This window comes from Aspergillus tubingensis (genome assembly GCF_013340325.1).
Source record: "Aspergillus tubingensis WU-2223L DNA, scaffold_4, whole genome shotgun sequence".
Classification (NCBI taxonomy): domain Eukaryota; kingdom Fungi; phylum Ascomycota; class Eurotiomycetes; order Eurotiales; family Aspergillaceae; genus Aspergillus; species Aspergillus tubingensis.
In genome coordinates this window covers 1153443-1170659 of record NW_023336278.1, presented here as the reverse complement: position 1 = coordinate 1170659, position 17217 = coordinate 1153443, and the positions used below count along the sequence as shown (strand labels likewise).

At 47.5% G+C, this 17217-nt stretch overlaps 5 protein-coding genes across 5 annotated transcripts; 4 read left to right on the top strand and 1 right to left on the bottom strand.

The window, feature by feature from the left end:
• Window positions 1-1122: 1122 nt before the first annotated feature.
• AtWU_02938 (bifunctional terpene synthase/polyprenyl synthetase family protein) lies at window positions 1123-3686 on the top strand (the record flags this gene model as incomplete). The annotated part of the gene is made up of 9 exons (XM_035498051.1): window positions 1123-1405; window positions 1474-1502; window positions 1581-1834; window positions 1900-2488; window positions 2563-2881; window positions 2933-3034; window positions 3093-3156; window positions 3209-3302; window positions 3366-3686. The coding sequence occupies 9 exons, from the start codon at window positions 1123-1125 to the stop codon at window positions 3684-3686; spliced, it is 2055 nt and encodes a 684-aa protein (XP_035353944.1).
• A 1207-nt stretch (window positions 3687-4893) lies between these two features.
• Window positions 4894-6246, top strand: AtWU_02937 (glycosyltransferase family 69 protein; the record flags this gene model as incomplete). The annotated part of the gene is made up of 1 exon (XM_035498050.1): window positions 4894-6246. The coding sequence occupies one exon, from the start codon at window positions 4894-4896 to the stop codon at window positions 6244-6246; it is 1353 nt and encodes a 450-aa protein (XP_035353943.1).
• Window positions 6247-6721: 475 nt separating this feature from the next.
• On the top strand, window positions 6722-7999 carry AtWU_02936 (F-box protein; the record flags this gene model as incomplete). Its single annotated transcript, XM_035498049.1, has 1 exon — window positions 6722-7999. The coding sequence occupies one exon, from the start codon at window positions 6722-6724 to the stop codon at window positions 7997-7999; it is 1278 nt and encodes a 425-aa protein (XP_035353942.1).
• A 1170-nt stretch (window positions 8000-9169) lies between these two features.
• On the top strand, window positions 9170-10213 carry AtWU_02935 (uncharacterized protein; the record flags this gene model as incomplete). Its single annotated transcript, XM_035498048.1, has 1 exon — window positions 9170-10213. One exon carries the CDS (start codon window positions 9170-9172, stop codon window positions 10211-10213), a length of 1044 nt encoding a protein of 347 aa, XP_035353941.1.
• Window positions 10214-11663: 1450 nt separating this feature from the next.
• AtWU_02934 (ankyrin repeat-containing protein) lies at window positions 11664-13565 on the bottom strand (the record flags this gene model as incomplete). The annotated part of the gene is made up of 1 exon (XM_035498047.1): window positions 11664-13565. The coding sequence occupies one exon, from the start codon at window positions 13563-13565 to the stop codon at window positions 11664-11666; it is 1902 nt and encodes a 633-aa protein (XP_035353940.1).
• Window positions 13566-17217: the final 3652 nt, after the last annotated feature.

The following is a 17217-nucleotide window of genomic DNA, read 5'->3' as shown; positions in this document are numbered from 1 at the left end:
TGTATACGGCAACTACTTCAATTTTCAGCTTAGTTCTTTACTATAGAGTTTTACAAAAGAACAAGCCATCGACTATAGGAGCCCTCAAACGCTGGTAGATCTTGCATCACAGAATATACCGAAATAAACTCCGGAGAGGTTGACATGCCATATCCAAGAATGAACATCATGTTCTTGCATTGACTCAGGTGCTACGGTCACGCCCTCCGAGCATTAGTAGCTTTCACAAGGACATGCTTCATTGGCTCCCAATAGGTTTCACCGCTCATATCTGATATCTCTTTCTGGTAAGTCAGAGCGTTGCTTTAATGTCAATTTTATTTCTTTTTTCTGGAATGCATCCTGCCCGGTGTGTCGATCGCCTGACTGTTCGATAAGCAGTCACCTTCATCATTGCAACTTGAACAGGTGAGGAAAGCCTGAGGAATGGAGACAAAGTTTCTTTTGAGTTCAGCTTGATCCTTTCACCATAATCACTGGACTGCAAGAGACCTGTGTCTCAAAACAAATTATAATGAAACCATCCTCATACAGAGGGCAGCTCTGACGTTTGTCTGTAATCTTCAGATGAGTAGATTCCTTCTTCCGTTGTCATGTTTACTTTTTGTGGTTGAGTTACGTCTAAGTTTAATATTGATGTTATTTGCTTTTCCAATCGTCTAATATATCAGACTTAAAAATACCGCGACCCCAATGCGGCATGCACAGACACTTGGTTTCATGCAATGACCACCCATGGACTAAAAAGAGATGGTGACTACTAGTAGGCAACATCATTTGAGACTATTACTGTCAATAGCCACGTTTCTTACCGTTCTGGACTTATTATCAGCTGACAATAGCCGATGCTCGTTTCCACATTTGGGAAGCTTTCTCTTGAGGGTCCTTCAACCCCCTGAAAGTTAGGGGGAAAATAGCCGCCGAATATGTACTGTGGTGGAGTACGGAGTATCATGAACGGTGTATTTCGAGAGAAACTACAAGGTTATGCTCCTCGATTACCAGCTCATAGGGTATATAAGCAGTACACCGTCCTGGAGGGCCTGGTGTCATGGATACCGTTGCTCATCATCTCACACATAAACTAGTTCGTTGCCAAAACAGACTGTTATACTTCAGACAATGTCACCAGTCGATATTTCATTTATTCATTCTGAGCTCGTTGACAGGGAGGAAGTTGCTCGTGTATGTGCAACTACCCTTCCTGTTCGTAAAAGCAAGTACAGTCCTCTGGTAGAGAAAGCGGTCCTCGAGTTCCAGCAGCAGTGGCAGGAAGAGGTCGGATTTGCGTACTGTGGTGCAACTTCGCCGCAGGGCCCTGTCACTGTCTTCTTTCCTCCTGAAACTAAACAAGATCGTGTTGAGATCTTTGCCAAGCTCATTGAGTATTTCTTCGCTTATGACGGTTAGAGATCTTTCTGATATCCTACTCTTTCATGAGCATATGTACTAACTGAGATCTTGATGCGATAGACGTTCTCACTGCCCCAGGAAGTGCCAAGGTATGGTTAGACGTTGAACAAAATAGCACCGAATCGCTTAATTATATATATAAGAAGCTTTCGCTAATTATTAACCAGACTGGCGAAGAGCAGTCATCAGACTCTATTGGATGGGAAGTGCGCAAAGGAACGACGAGTCGCGTTCGAATCAGCGCAATGAAACAGATCCAATCCGAAGTGTTCTTGCGTCTTCTCGAGATCGACAGAAAACGCGGGAACCTCATTCTTCGAGCTATCAACGATTTATCTCGAGTCCACGGAACGATCGGCTCGCGTGACCTCAGAACCTGGGACGACTTAGTGCAGTATCGGGCCGACGATTATGGGGCAGAGTATGTTTGCTAGACACCTAGTATATGCCTTATTACGGGAAGATACATTACTGAGACTGAACCAGGCTCAATATCATGTCGATTATCTACTGCTGCGAGCTGGACCTGACGCAGGGTGATATCCAGGCGTTAAAAGAAATTTGGTCGCCTGCGACTGCTGCAGCGGCGCTGGTTAATGATCTGTATAGCTTCAATAGGGAGGTGATTTTGGAACCCGACACAGATACGGATACGACTATCACAACACCAAACTCTGTCTGGTATCTGATGAAAACACTGAACTTGAGTGTCTCGCAGGCAAAAGAATTCCTGGTGAAAGACAAGATATTGCCCTTGGAAAGAGAGTTCATTGCCAAAAAGGCCGAGTACCTGGCCAACATGAATCCGCTGACACCCAAGTCAGGCGATATTATTTATTTCCTGGAAATGGTTGGTTTAGGTTTGTCTGGAAACTGGTATTGGCATGCTATTGCTGATCGCTTCCATCGATGGGCTGAATTGCTCCAACTGCCGCCTGCTAAGTTATTCGATTATGATGAGGCCACAGCAACCTGTGCTACCTTTTTGAACACCCAATCTTTGAGGGGCAGGAAAAATCGGATCCTGGAGTCCACTGAGAGTCTGCAGGCAATGACAGATGACCCATACTATAAGGTTTGTCGCCTAAGAGAATGTCTTATAACTCATTATCGCGAACAAACAGGGAAGCTGACACTTTTCCCGAACAGGTACTTCATCAGCCGATTGATTATCTTCGGAGCGTACCATCGAAGAACATAAGAGGCACCATCATCCAAGCGTTGAATCTATGGCTCAACGCACCGGAATCGGCAGCAGCTCAGGTGGAAGACTTGATCGGACATCTTCACGAGTCATCGCTACTACTTGATGACATCCAGGATAGCTCAGAGCTCAGACGCGGTCGGCCATCTGCCTATCGCGTCTTTGGGGTACCACAAACCATCAATGCTGCAACCCATGCACTTACACTTGCGTTTGAGAAGGTTGTCCCACTGATGAAGCCAGACAGCTCACACGTATTTTTCGGTTAGATTCTACCCAGAATGATGATGATTATATGTTAGCTGACAGAGGTAGACGAGCTGCGCAACCTTCATGTTGGACAAGCGATGGACCTCTACTGGACACGCTCTGGATATCGCCCTTCGATTGCAGAATACCTGGAAATGAATCGGTTGAGTAAGTTTCTGTACAGCCATGATCACATCCCGTGTTGATACTTAAGGGAATTTAACAGAAACCGGGGCGCTGTTTTGCCTCGCGAGCAATCTATTATCTAACCAAGGGTCATTTTCAGCTGGGTAAGTAGAGGAATATCCCCCTGCAGACATAATAGTACCAACAAAAAAGCAGAGCTATCAAGCAAACTGATCTAAACGATCTTATGATCTCTCTGGGTCAATATTTCCAGGCTCGAGACGACTATATTAATCTGGCATCAACCAAGGTAAATATTCAACACGCAAATCTAAAAATCCATCCTTCTAACAACATATAACTGGAATTATAGTATCAAGAGCAAAAGGGTTTCGCTCAGGATCTCGACGAAGGCAAATTGTCGCTTCCATTGATTCACCTTTTGACACAGTCGCCGAACGCGGCACTGATCGAGAATATCCAGCAGGAACGAGCGAGGAACAACAAGCTGCCAGCTGATCTGAAACAGCTGATCTTGGATGAAATGCGTGATCAGAAAATAATGCAGCTCACCGAAGAGACACTGAATGGTTTAGAGGCCAAGGTGTACCGATACCTGGAAAGACTGGAAGTTTCCGCTGGGATCAAGAACTTTACGTTCCGGTTCTTGCTGGATAGATTGAGGGAGATGTGACTTTCTGCAGATTTCTGAATATCTTCTAATATTTCTGCCTTCAGAGAAAGAGTATAATATATCAATGTGATGAGCTAAATGTGGGATTAAGACATCTCCACCCGTCAAACAAACACTATCTCAGCCACAAGATTTAGAAAAAAGTCAAATTCCGATGAAATTCCGGCATCGACACCAGATCGATCACAGAGTGGATCATTCTTCAGCAAGAGGAAAATCCCATAATTAGAATTAGATAGATCTCGTCAACTACCGGAACCGGAAATAGAGAGAGCTGAAATAGACCCTAATGAGAACCGATCATCCCTGCTCATTCTGGATGAATAAATGGTTCGCTATGCTTAGTGCAGGGACGATCGGCAGTCATCAGAGAGAGTGAGATTGAGGAAAAAGGCAAACGAATTGTGGGTTCGGTTCGGTTCGGTTCGAATCGAATCTTCTCCCCGAGAATCATATCATCATATGGGGTTATCACCATCAGTAAACCAACAATTCTCACCATAGCAAGATAATCAAGACTATCGATGGTGATAGTATCCTGCTGATGGTGGCAGGCAGGCAAAAATATTCGGAGAGTGAATGGGGCCTCGGAAGCTTCGGGTCGAGCTAAAGCGAGGCTAAAAGAGTTAGTGGCTTATCAGCAGCCTCGTGGTCAAATTGCCGACATTTGGATTCTCCCCTTGGCTTTGGGCTGTACCATGGTTAGTGCGTTGGCATGATTGAGTTGGTTGGTGCCAATCAATCGACTGATTCTACAGGGTTGGAAAGGGGGGCATGATTGCACAACCGGAGAAAACTTCACGCTATCGCCACTTCCATACCCTAACCAATCCGGGTGTTCCGAGGGAATCCAGTTCAGGCACCCACGATTCCTCGGTCGTGCAGCTACTAATTTAGCATGATAGAGAGAGAAATTAATAGAGAGAAGGCGCCATCACCCAAAGCTTAACGAACGGATCAAATCATTCCCACCGAACTATCTACTAGTCAGCATTGGGTGCCCCACTGCTGATATGGAGGAAGTCAGGAAGAACCTTCACATCGCCGAAGCTTTTTTACAAGTATTTATCTCCGCTTGCCCCTCTTGACCTCTCTTCAGCTGCTTATCCCCCCTCCCCCTTTTATCGCCTACAATATGCGTCGCATTGCCACTGTCGCTCGTTGATTTCGCATCTCCGCCCTGGATGGTTCCTGCATCACATCCAACATGAATTTTAATGTCCGACAGGTGCAGACGCAGCTCTTCCGGCTGACCGTCTCCACCGCTTCCCTCTGTTTCCTGCTCTTCCTCTACATTTCCTTTGAGTGGTCGCCATCTGCCTCCGCTGGATTCAGCGCATCGAATTACGAAGATGATCTCGATTCCGCCGTTCCCGCCATCTCCGCCTGCAATGGCTTCAACCCCGCGACGGTAGCAGATGTTCTGGATGAGACCCTCACCGCCAAACTGCCCATCAATGGCAGCGCTGTCGATGATTTTGTATGCAGCATCATGACCCACGATATGAGTCTGTCTGCGAAGCTGGAATGTCCTGCGACCATCAGCCCGCGCTATGCCGATCTCCCGGTTCGCGCATCCAAGAGCTTCCTTTCTAAACCCAAGATCAAGTATTTCTTCGCTCTGGATCTCTATCAATCCGCTCACATTATGCTTCCCTTGATGGGCACTATCGTCGAGACGATGCGCTTCCTCGGTCCCGAGTATTGCGCTCTCTCCATCGTCGAGGGTCGTTCCACCGACGGGACCTATGATATTCTCAATCGGTTAAAGAGCGAGATGGCCGCCATGGGCGTGAGATACTATCTCTCTACCAGCGATCTCAACCCCAAAGCTGTATGGGAAGACCGTATCAAGCACCTCTCGACCCTGCGCAACCAGGCTCTTCAGCCGTTAGTCTCTGCCGGAGCGGGCAAATTCAAGCCATATGCAGCGGACGCAACGATCCTGTTCATCAACGACGTCGTCCTCTGCGTAGAAGATCTGCTCGAGTTGTTGTATCAGCACCAGAAGCAGGACGCGCGCATGACTTGTGCCTTTGACTGGAATGCCGCCGGTGGGCCATTCTACGACTCGTGGGTATCGCGCAGCATGTCTGGCAACCTCTTCTTCGAAATCACTCATGATGCACGGTACTGGCTCACCAAGGATATGTTCTTCGATGACCAGCCAAATCAACAGCGATATGCAAGGAAGCTGCCGGTGCAGGTCTATTCATGCTGGGGTGGCATGGTCATCCTGGATGCGGCGCCCTTTGTTCAAAGAAAGCTTGAGTTCCGCAATCACAAAGACGGCGAGTGCCATATGGGCGAGCCCACGTTGCTGGCCAAAGACATGTGGGGCCAAGGACTGGGAAAGATCCTGGCAGTGCCTTCAGTGAATGTGGCGTATGAGTACAAAGCAACTCGTGAGGCCAAGAATGGCCAAGGATACGTACACAATGTTCTTGAAAGTGCAGACTACAAAGCGGGTAAGGAAATGGTTGTGTGGGAGAAGGAGCCACCCGTTCGGATCAAGTGCATGCCTTTGTTCAATCAACAATCATGGGTGAAGTCTACATGATTATACTTTTTGTATTTATATCACATCTCTTTCAAGCCTGGATATAGATATTACTGATACCCCTACATGAGCCATGCAATATCTGAAGTTCCCATTTCCTCGCAATTATCTGATGCATCATGGCTCCGCTGCCACTCATGCTTGCCCAATTTTCAGTTCAGCCGGTCACAACCGTTCACTACTTGGAACGGTCGTCTTGTCGCACCTTGACAATTAAAACGGTGGCTGTAAAATAAGAGTGCGTGTGTTAGCTTCCTCCTACGGACGTGTTCTTCCTTCCACGGAAATTCTTGACTGTTGCAATATCTTCAACTGCCTCTGGATACTGCCTGCTTTCCACCGCAAGTATCCCGCTTAGAGCATACCCTCATTACTGCTGATTAGCATATAAGGCACCTGCATACTGCCTGCAGGGATCATATCCTATCCAGCTATTGGTCAGCCCACCTAACAGGGACCTGCATCACCAACGAAAATGGCGAACAACCAGTCTGTCCAAGAAAAATTCAGCGAAGCAGACATTCTTCGTGCAACAAGTTACCACCGCCGAGACTTCGAGTTGGCGGTAATTAGTATCAGACCCTCTGAAATCGAGAAACTTCTACCTGGCATCAGGGATGCATTCAACCGCCCATTTAATCCAGCGAAGCCCGGCCTTCTGGACCACCTGCCGGTCGAAATCTTCCACAAATGTCTCCTGGGCCTGGACCTCAAGACTCTCTTTGGGCTTCGCCAAGTCAACGCCCGTACCCGCGACATCGTCAGTACCTTCAAACCTTACCAGAAAGCCATGATGTACGCCCAAGATCTCGTATGTGCACTCCTCCGCACCGGTCTAGCAAAATGGTACACCTTGGACGACATCTTCGACGTCCTCCACATACGCGAGTGCACGATCTGCGGCGCCGACTTCGGCGGATTCGTCTTACTTCTCCCTCCCAACCTAACCAGATGTTGCTTTTCATGTGTCCGCACGAAATCCGGAGTTGGCCAACACGTCATTGACCCGACCACTCGCCGCTTCCACTTCGAGCGCGATTACGAGCTAATCACCCTCTCCGAGGCTCACAATCTCTATGGAGTGAGCCCAGCAGTTCTGCGCCGCGAAAACGTGCCCATCTTGAAATCACTCCCCGGGGTGTATGGCATGAAAGAAACGGAGCGCAAAATGCGCCACTCGCTTGTGCACGATAAAGCGGTCCGCGAGCTCAGCACTAACCACAAACGCGGCCTTCCCTGGTCGGATACGTCTCGCCGCAGTGGGGAGATGTTCCTGCGATGGTGCATGGCTACTATTGCACTGCCTTGGGTGGATCCGGAGACTGGGGAGATTGATCGTGGGGTCTCGTGCAGGGGCTGTCAATGGCGGTTTGAGCAGGTATCGTCTGACGAGAGAAGTTTCGGATCTTTGTCTGCGTCCAGAGATAAGGTATACTCGGAGTCTTCGTTTCTGGTGCACTTTTGGGGTTGTAAACATGCGAAGAAGCTTTGGGAGGAGAGTAAGAAGGGGGCGGTGGTGGTGGGGGATTCGGAGTTTGTGCGTCGCGGAGGATTTATCAAGGACCGGAAAGATGATATTGCCTTGGAGGTGGTTGCTAGGAAGAGACCTAGATCTACGGTTGGCCAAATAGGCAGCGAAGCTGAGGAGTTCTACTGGATTCTGAATTCTAACGGCACTTTGACGCCGTCTTGGTCGCTGTCGAGGAATCGGCCGTTCGTGAATGCTGGATTCGAGTCGAGGGAGCGTGGTTGAATAGGCGCTGGATCTTTGCTGTAGTTGTGGGCGATATCTCTGGATATTTGTGACGGGGCAAGGGCATTGCGCTCAGGATATCTACTTTCAAGATGGATACTGGAAGGGGTTTAAACAAGTGAGCTATTGCTTTGTTGTACTTAATCATAATCTTCTCATTCTAGAATGACATTTCGCTAGAAGCTATATTATCTGTAGCTGTGTTGACGAATCTAGTAAACGTAGAATACTCCAGAGTCATGGGGAATGGAGATAGAAAGTATATCAGAATAAAAGAGTCATCCACGGCCAGAAGTTTTCTATTTATTCTGTGATCGCCACCCTTTTGCCCCAATGCCCACAACCTATGTTGGATTATACTACTACTGATCAGACCCAAAACGGTATACTCTTTGAGTCGAAGCAGAAAGAAGCTCTCAGATAGAGGACAGTACTCATATAGTATTCCCTCTAGTCCATTTCCGCAAATGAGATATTGAAAGCTAGTAGTACCTTTACTGGAATTCTTATATGAATGACTTCTTAGCTTAGCATTCAGAGTGTGCCACATTCCAGTATAGAATATTAGTTGACTCGCTGACTTTTGAGGATTTACATGATTGTCATAGGGTGAAGCAGATGGAAGAAACAACTTTGTGCAGAAAATATGCAATATGTGTAATTTAGTAGTGAATAGGAGCTCATCCAAACATCAACACGAGGACAAATATCTAGCATCAATGAAGACTATATACCAACACTGACCATCTAGAATGAAACCAAATACCTACTCCTGCATGATGAATGCTCCGAATGTAAGTATTGACGCTCTTCTTTCTCAGTACAATTATCAGAGATAAATCTACTCATCCATTATCCTAACTTTCTCTCCTTTCATTTCCTTTTTTATAATCTTATACTTTATCACCCGTTACCCGGCTAGAATATCATTCGAAGAATTATGATATCAAACATCGTCATAGTTAGGAAAGATTCAAATTACTATCAGGATGCAGAATCTTCTCAACATGGCTTCTAAATTTTCCCCTTTCCCTCTCTCTTTCATCCGCCTACTCTGAAAGTAACTACCAAACAAGCACCATAGCGACTGCGATACCCTAACTCAGTACACCTCCTACCTACTCACAAACCACTCAACACCCAACCTCCAATACATCACCACATCCCAAAATGTCCCCAATCAGCCCCACCGCATTCCAAACCACACTCCAAGCAGTAACAACCCAACAAATTTACACCTACACAACCATCACCTCAATAACAATACGCTGGGAAAAAGACGACACAAAAGCCCACAAAGTGACCCCATATTTCCAAAACATCCTAAAAGCCCTGAACCTCCCACCAGCCATCGAGCACATCATCTGCCACAGCCACAGCCACAGACACCCAAACCCCAATATCCCATTCCAAAAGGCCATTCATGACATTATCGCCAAATTCAAACCCAGAACTAAACATGAAAATGACCATACCCTATTAATAGTTCACTACGCAGGACACGCTTTTACAAAAAAGGGACAACTTACCTTCGCTGAAACCGCTACCGCTACCACTACTTCCGAGAAGACTGTCAACGCAGACACCTGTCTATTCAAAGACATCAGAGCAGTCCATCTAGACACACTACTCATCCTCGACCATTGCTACATGGGTAATATACCAACTCGGGCCCCAACCATCCCAAACAGGGTAGTGGAGATCCTCTCAGCAACAAGCACACAAACACCCCGGAATAGAATCTCACCCGAGAATACATTCACCGCTAAGCTGGCGGAGGAGATCTCTCGCAGACAGCGGAGCGGACATACATATATAGAGTTTTCTGACGTTTATCAAACCTTGAAGTCCCATGGAGAGAGGGATAAACTCCGTCCTACACATACATTGCTGGTTGGTGTTGGGTCGGTTGTTTTGCCGCTTAGTGGATCTGGGACTGTTGATCCGGGTACTATTGTACCGGTGTGCATGGTACTGTTTAGTGTGAGTGTTACGGAGGGGTTGACTACTGAGGAGGTGAGGGACTTGAGGGCGTGGATGCGGAAACTTCCTTGCTTTGCCGGTCTGGAGCTTGATGGGGTTTATCCTGGTAAGGCGATGTGTTTGGTTTTGCGCTCTGCGTTGTCGGTTTATACCAAGCTGCATAGGGTGCAGGGGTATTCGTTGATTGCGGAGGGTGTTGGTGCGCCGGTTGGGGTTGATTGTTTGGTGTGAGTTGTGTTTCTGGGGAATAATCATTTGGCAAAAGGATGATAAGAGATTGACATGGTATTGTGGTTAAGTTGAGAGGGGGGAATGAGATGATGTTTGACTTTTAGATGAAGACATGCTCTGATGTCTAGATCAACTGTTGGAAGTTCAGTCCGCCGTATACTTGATAAGTCTTTAAAGGGACTCGAGACTGTAGCCAGTAACTATATAAACGTATTACAAGGCCTCATGATTCTTCATTCATCTGAACAATCCAGTTTGATTTGTACTTCTATATCTGATCGTGTCTGCCATTGAGATCCCAGGCCCGTGTTAATTCGTCGGGTAATTAGATCTGGTAGTGTATTTTTCTTCTTTCCCATGCATGTATGACTTAAGTATTTCGGATATATATTGGATCAGAAACTCCTTCAGTGCATGCTCAATCATGTTACTACTGAAGACAAAACGGTCGATCGATTAGCGTACCTAACCACTAGAGCCCGCTAGCAATAGATTGTCGGGATTTGGGCAGAACCGGGAGCTACATAAAGACTGGATTGCTTGACAAGTACGCTAGATCGACCTGCACAAATGCATATTCCGTTGTATCCGCACGGGTAGTCTCGGATAAGTCGGATCTCCCCGACAAGATGAGGCAATTGTTCCCACCCATGTCAGCCTGCTTTGTTGTTCAAAGCGGTCTCGGATGTATACAGCTAGCTGGTCTTGTTCCGCCGACGATCGGGCTCGGCGATGACACCCCGTATCTCCGGACCTAAGTACCGTGTAGTCCGGATCCGGAGCTGTTCAAAGCAACGTCTCCGGAGATGTTACCACATGGTCGTATCTCCGACATCTCGCCGATGATAAATCGTGCCCAGATGGATTGGAAATTAGATTCAAGACTGTCGGCAATTGCATGTTTGGTCCGTCTCGGCTGCTATTTTCCGGACTGCGGCCATTTATCTCCGACTGAGTGGTTAACTAATGTAGTTCTCTTGATTTGTCGGCTTTTGAAGAGGTGGATGGCCTTCTGGAGGGATAATTTTGTTTGACAGGCGGGAGAGTGCAGCCTGCAGCTCCTGCGCTTCATCGGTGTTGAGGACTGGAACGAGGGCTGGCTGCAGTTGTCTAACACGTAAAAAAAAAAAAAAAAAAAAAAAAAAAGGAACGGCAGATTTCCCGAAATGTAACAGTTATAGCGTCGTCCTCTTAGCATCACACGTTGGTAGCAAATCTAACAGTCTCCAAGAACTTGATATAGTACAGATCTTCTACAGCATGACAGTGAATGAACCACAATTGACAAAAAGCCAGTTGCTCGTGGGATGAAGCAGGTTAACAGTTATAAGCCTATCCGGGCATCACTAACCGCCGACCCATTTGATCTCCATTTTCAGTTTTCACGCTTCTACCCCAACAGCATCTTGATCATACCTCAAGTCCATTCGCTGAAGCCATATAGCGGTGTTCACCGAAGCATCGAATGTTTATTCTTGAGTTTGGCGTCATAAAGCATTTTGGCAATATCTTTATGCCCATTCCGTGTAGCCTCGAGCAATGGTATCTGAAGCCACTGGCTATTAGCTTCCTTTGCACCTGCTCTCTTACGGAGTTTCTGGAAAATGAATCCATATCTCTTTGCCGCAGCCTGTGCCAGCGGTGTTTTCTTGCCCAACAAATCCTTGGTTTCAATTTCAGCGCCTCTCTCTAGAAGCATCTGAACAATGCCTCCATATCCCTTTGCTGCAGCCAGTGCCAGCGGTGTATTCTCGCCCCACTGATCCTTGGTTTCAATTTCAGCGCCTCTCTCTAGAAGCATCTGAACAATGTCTTCATGTCCATTTTCTACAGCTAAGGATAGTGGTGTCTGAACATTCGGATTATCAGGCTCAGTTGCGGCGCCTCTCTCAAGAAGCATCTGGACAATACGTCCGTGCCCATTCGCTGCAGCTAATGATAGCGGTGTCTGACTGTCATAGTTTCTGGTCTCGATCGAGGCGCCTCTCTGAAGAAGCATATGAACAATGTCTTCCTGTCCATGCTCTGCGGCCAATGATAGAGGTGTTTGACCATGCAAATTTTTTGCCTCTATCCCGACCTTACTTCGAGTCAACAGCAACCATACATCACCTTGAATTCCTGCTTCCGTGGCCACAAATAATGCTGCTGGGTCTATGTAATGGGTCGGCAGTATGACCTCGTCATAAAGATGGATATTTTCTGGGGAGATGTCGTCTTGTTTGGCGGCGACTCGCTTGCGCATGAGCATCGTGCGACCACCTCGGACACAAATTCTTCTCACAAGATATTGGATCGGTCGAGAGGTTTCAAGATCGATATGTCGGAAAGAACCGCTATGAACCCTCTTAAATTCACTCATAGTGAAATCTAAATCCCTCAAGTAAATGGCTATTACCTTGTCTTGCTGGGTTCCTTGTGTGCAGGTTCTTTCCTTGCAGTTAAGAATTGCGAGACCTAGGCCGTCGCCTGATATTCCTGCGAAGACAATATCTAAATGCACCCCCCTACTATTCACAGTGAAAGGGCTATCGAGACTGCCAACCGGATTGAATCGCACAATGTTATGGGAATAGACAAATGCGGCAGGAGAGGTGGCGAGAAGCCCGCCGCGATCATCAGAAGACGCCCATGCGAAAAGACTTTGATCGTCTGAAATGCGCATGATTTCCTCCTGAAGTCTAATGAACGCATTCTCGCCCTCCCCGTAGATTAGCGGCATGTTGACGTTGAATATGCCCATGAGGGAATAAGCACGGTCTTCCACTCTCCGCGTCTGTCGTTTCGCAGCCCACGACATCCTCTGTGCGACGCTAGACGTTTCGAGATCCTCGTCTCCGGAAAGAATGCCGGCGGGAATCCCAGTGTACTCAGATAATCTGTCCCGGAGAGTTGCTCTATCTCCCAGAAGTTCCCACCTCTCATTCAGGAATACCACCTTTGATGGAGCAATCAGCTCCTGAAGGGTCCAGCCTCTGGTAAGCCATCTACTCTTGTCGATTTCATCTTCAGATTGTACGTCCGCAAGGATGGCGTAGCATAGCTCAGAAGTTTGGTACCACCGATACATGGAGTTGATTGCCTCCGACAACTCCGCGCTACTGGTCTTGTCAATGCAACATGTATCGATCCAGACGTACTTGTACCCGTCTGCCCTTGCTACCGAGCAGCACTGTATGATTTTCTTGTATCCGCTCTTCTCCTTCGCGCTGACGGCGTTGATTTCCTGATAAGTGACTTCCTCTTCGCCCCAGGTATGTGACAAAATCGCGTACGGCGGTAATTCATAGTCGAAAAACTCCTGGATCAAGAAGTCTCCGGTGTCAGACAAACACGTGTTCAGCAGACGCATAGTGGAAATTGGCCCAGATATTTCGTCTTGAATGCGAATAGTGCTCTTTAACCTTTTAGTGGAATAATGGAATCGGAAGCAATGCGTGAAGACTTCAAGGGCAGCCAGCCTCATCGACCAAGTCAGTCAGCAATCGTTCTGACGGTCGCTTGATGAGTTGGCGAGGCTGAAGGACAAGGATGTGCCCCTTGCCTTTAGCTAGCACAGCCTCATTTGTGGCGGTCCGCATCAACTTTGTAACCTCCACCATGACAGCAGTGAAGCAATACTCTCCAAGGAGGTGGACTTGTGGATCACAGTGCCAAGGGAAAGCTCTGGCAAAATCTCTGCCCAAGTCCGCGCTGTCATAATAACTCCGGAAAGAAATTCGGTTTTCGGGAGCCAAGATCGTTCAGACGTGAGTCCTAATGGTCCTCGTTGTAGCATCACGTGTGCTTGGAAGGCATTGATCCTGGACAGACAACGTCCCAACGTACACTCATCAATTTCATCCAGAAGGTAAAGTTCTTCACCGATAATGGGGCCATCTGCAGTTATCTGATCGGAAGGCCAGGTTTCCGAGACACGAACACAATCAGAAATTCAGTATAGAAGAGCATCTTGCCACCCTCTGCAGGCTAAAATCAATACTGTCAGACAGCCAAAGTAATTTAGTGGAGCCTCATGACAAGATTGCTGGAACAATGAAAGAGTGAAGATGGTAACACTTCGCAAGGAGCCATTATATTTGGAGCTTTAGTGGCCACCACTCTCGATATGAAAAGAGAGTGGAAGAGCACCTGTAGGCATGGAACAGTCACCTTGTTGGTTGTCAACTTGGCAGTGTAATTGAGGATAATGGTGTTACTTGGGGAACAATGAGTGCTCTTGCCGACATCGTGCCTGCTGCATTGACAGTTCAGAACAGAACAGGTTAGTGATGATGTGAAGAGCGATGCTAAGCACCAAGAAGACTAGGCCCTTGTATGCACGAATAGCAAGAGCGAGAAGAAAAACAACGAAGCAACCCCGGCATTGGCCAATGAAAGAAGACTATCCAGCACGCATAGAACCATCCAGTAGCATCCAATCGATTTTGAAGCGGTCAGTTCTAGTACTTAATTACATTCCAAATTATTGTTCATCTTGGAGTATCATTTAGCCCACATAATTCCCATTACTATGACCCATTAATGAATATACTCACCAGACGCAATTTACAATTATTCCTCGTACTCGTATATCTCCCACACGCCAGTTAACTTAAGAAACAATTCCAAAACGAGACCTCCCCAAATCCAGCCTCTGGATGCCATCTCCCCTCCCCACCCTCAGTCAGCCTTACAATAATACCTTTGGATTCCCGCCACATCAGTCATTGTAGTAGTTCCAGTCCCCACCCAGCTGCCATCGTATTGTCCAACGCACTAATCCACGGATCACATCGTCCGACCGAACTATGTGCTGCTGCTTGCGTGCGCAGGTGTCAAGTGGTGTCATGCTGGCGTGAGCGACTCGGGTCCCTAACGTGTCTCGTGATCCAGGTATCCGCGGGTATTTACCCGGTAATGATTCTGTACATGATTGTAACCATAGTACTTTTCCGACTTGCCATCTTGTAGGTACCTTGGGTTGCAGTGACCTTGACATTGATGTTTCCGGCGTCTATGCCGATTACTAACAAGCTAACCTGTCACTAATTTAATTAGGTATTAGGTTCTTGGTTATAACCAGGAACCGACCGATAGAAGCGAGTCAGTCGGTTCTGTCAGTTTATTGTACTGGGCTTAAGACTGGAGCACAGAGGCCCGACTATGAGAGGCCCAGACCAATAGAGGGTGGGGAATGCGAGCTCGCTTGGGGGAGTTCGGCTAGCCACGCCGCCGGTTGGATAGATGGGTTTAGCTGGGGATCCCTGGCTTGGCGGGCTGGGCCATCGGTAATTAGTATAGCCAGCTTCTTTCGATCTATCTATTTCACAAATGTAAATGCCGATTAAGAATAACCGGCTGATGCATGTTTCACTGCAGAAGGCCCAAAATTTTACGTGATGGATTACGAATTTGACCAACCCAGCACGACATGGGGTAAGTGTGGTTGCGATGACGACCAAGGCATGGGCAAGGTGTCGGTGTCAACTTCCGACGGACTGCAAGGGGAAGCCAAGATGGGGATGGCCTGCTATGGGGGACTATTAGTAGTGTTTGGTAATAGTTGCTACCAGGTGGCTTGTCGCTAAGCATGTTTAGGAAGTGGGATGGACCGGATATTCGGAGTCAAGCTGTATTATGCTGGCCAAGATTCCCTTTCATTGTCTGGTCTTGGTGGTCAGGTCAGGTCCAGGTGATTCATCGCTTACATTCTTGACCTCCGACGCCAACCATTCCGCTGACTGATGTGATTATTTTGGCGACACCACATTCTAACGACATCATATGTGCAACCGTTTCAGGTAGACAGGAAGTATGGGCGTGGTCTGGTCACACTGGTGCTCCATGACTTTCAATCAGTATACAGCCAACTACCAATGATGGCCTGAGGAGTCAGCACACCCACCCGGACGATCCCTGTCTGGAGATATGCGGGGTATTTTCCGGTGTGGTAGAACATGCTGTACTGCCTGCGTAAGGATGCAGGGTGTAAGCCTTGTTGCACGAAGGACCTCATAAGACGACTTCGAGAGAAGACACTTTGTTTGAATTGCTATCTGTCTTTTGTATCTTGGATTGATCAACCCGGTCAGCAACTTCAAGCAATGGGTTGCTGCATGATGAGTGAGGTGATCGTCGAGTAAAAGACTTGGCTGTTTCGGGAGATGAATTGTACTTCTCACAAACCAATGCCCGTTCGTGGATTTCGGTATCGTGTCAGATCATCCATGCGATCTAAGAAGTACTAAGATCAGCCTACCAATCAGGGGGTGCTACATAGTTCATCCCCCCTGGGGCCCGGTAACCTAGCTAGTAGCTCCCTACCGCTAGTTCCTCTTTGTGCAGCTACCCCACAATCATCAAAAGTTCGGACTAGGATGGGGTGATGTTGTCAGTCAACCAGGAGTCATGACCCCTATACGAGAACAAGTAGTGTATTGACCATGCTTCGATGAGCTGAGTCAGTTTGATTCGGAAAGAGATTCTATGACTCGGCCGTAACTTGGACATGTGGCCTGCTTTCATCAATATCTCCTTGGAAGAGGAGAAAACTGTCAGGGATTGAGTTCTCCTGATCTCTGGGTCAAGGAGAGGAAGGCCGTGGATGACGAATAATGGAAAGAGGAGAAGGGGGGGAGGAAGCAGGAGTGACAGGACTAGCGCTCTCCGTAGGATCACGGGATCCCGCCCGGAGCAAATGAAGGGCGGGCGTGTAGTAATTGTTAGGTAAGGAATATTGCATCAGGGGTGCGTGCAGGTCTGGGGTAGATGGCGACATACTTTTTGAGAACGAAACTATATCTGCTAATTACTATAGGGGATGATTGTCTTGGGGGTTCATGGGAAATGAAGATGACACGCAACGAATTACTCTTACGAGAAAGGCTGTGTCTCTCATCCCACCTACTATGGAGTACTATACTAAATAATGGATAACTCAGTAGTTAGTGCCAGTAGGGAGGAAAGTCCCGATGGTCGGAGGAGTGCGGACTCGGCCTCGAGAAGATCCCGCCCCGTCGGGC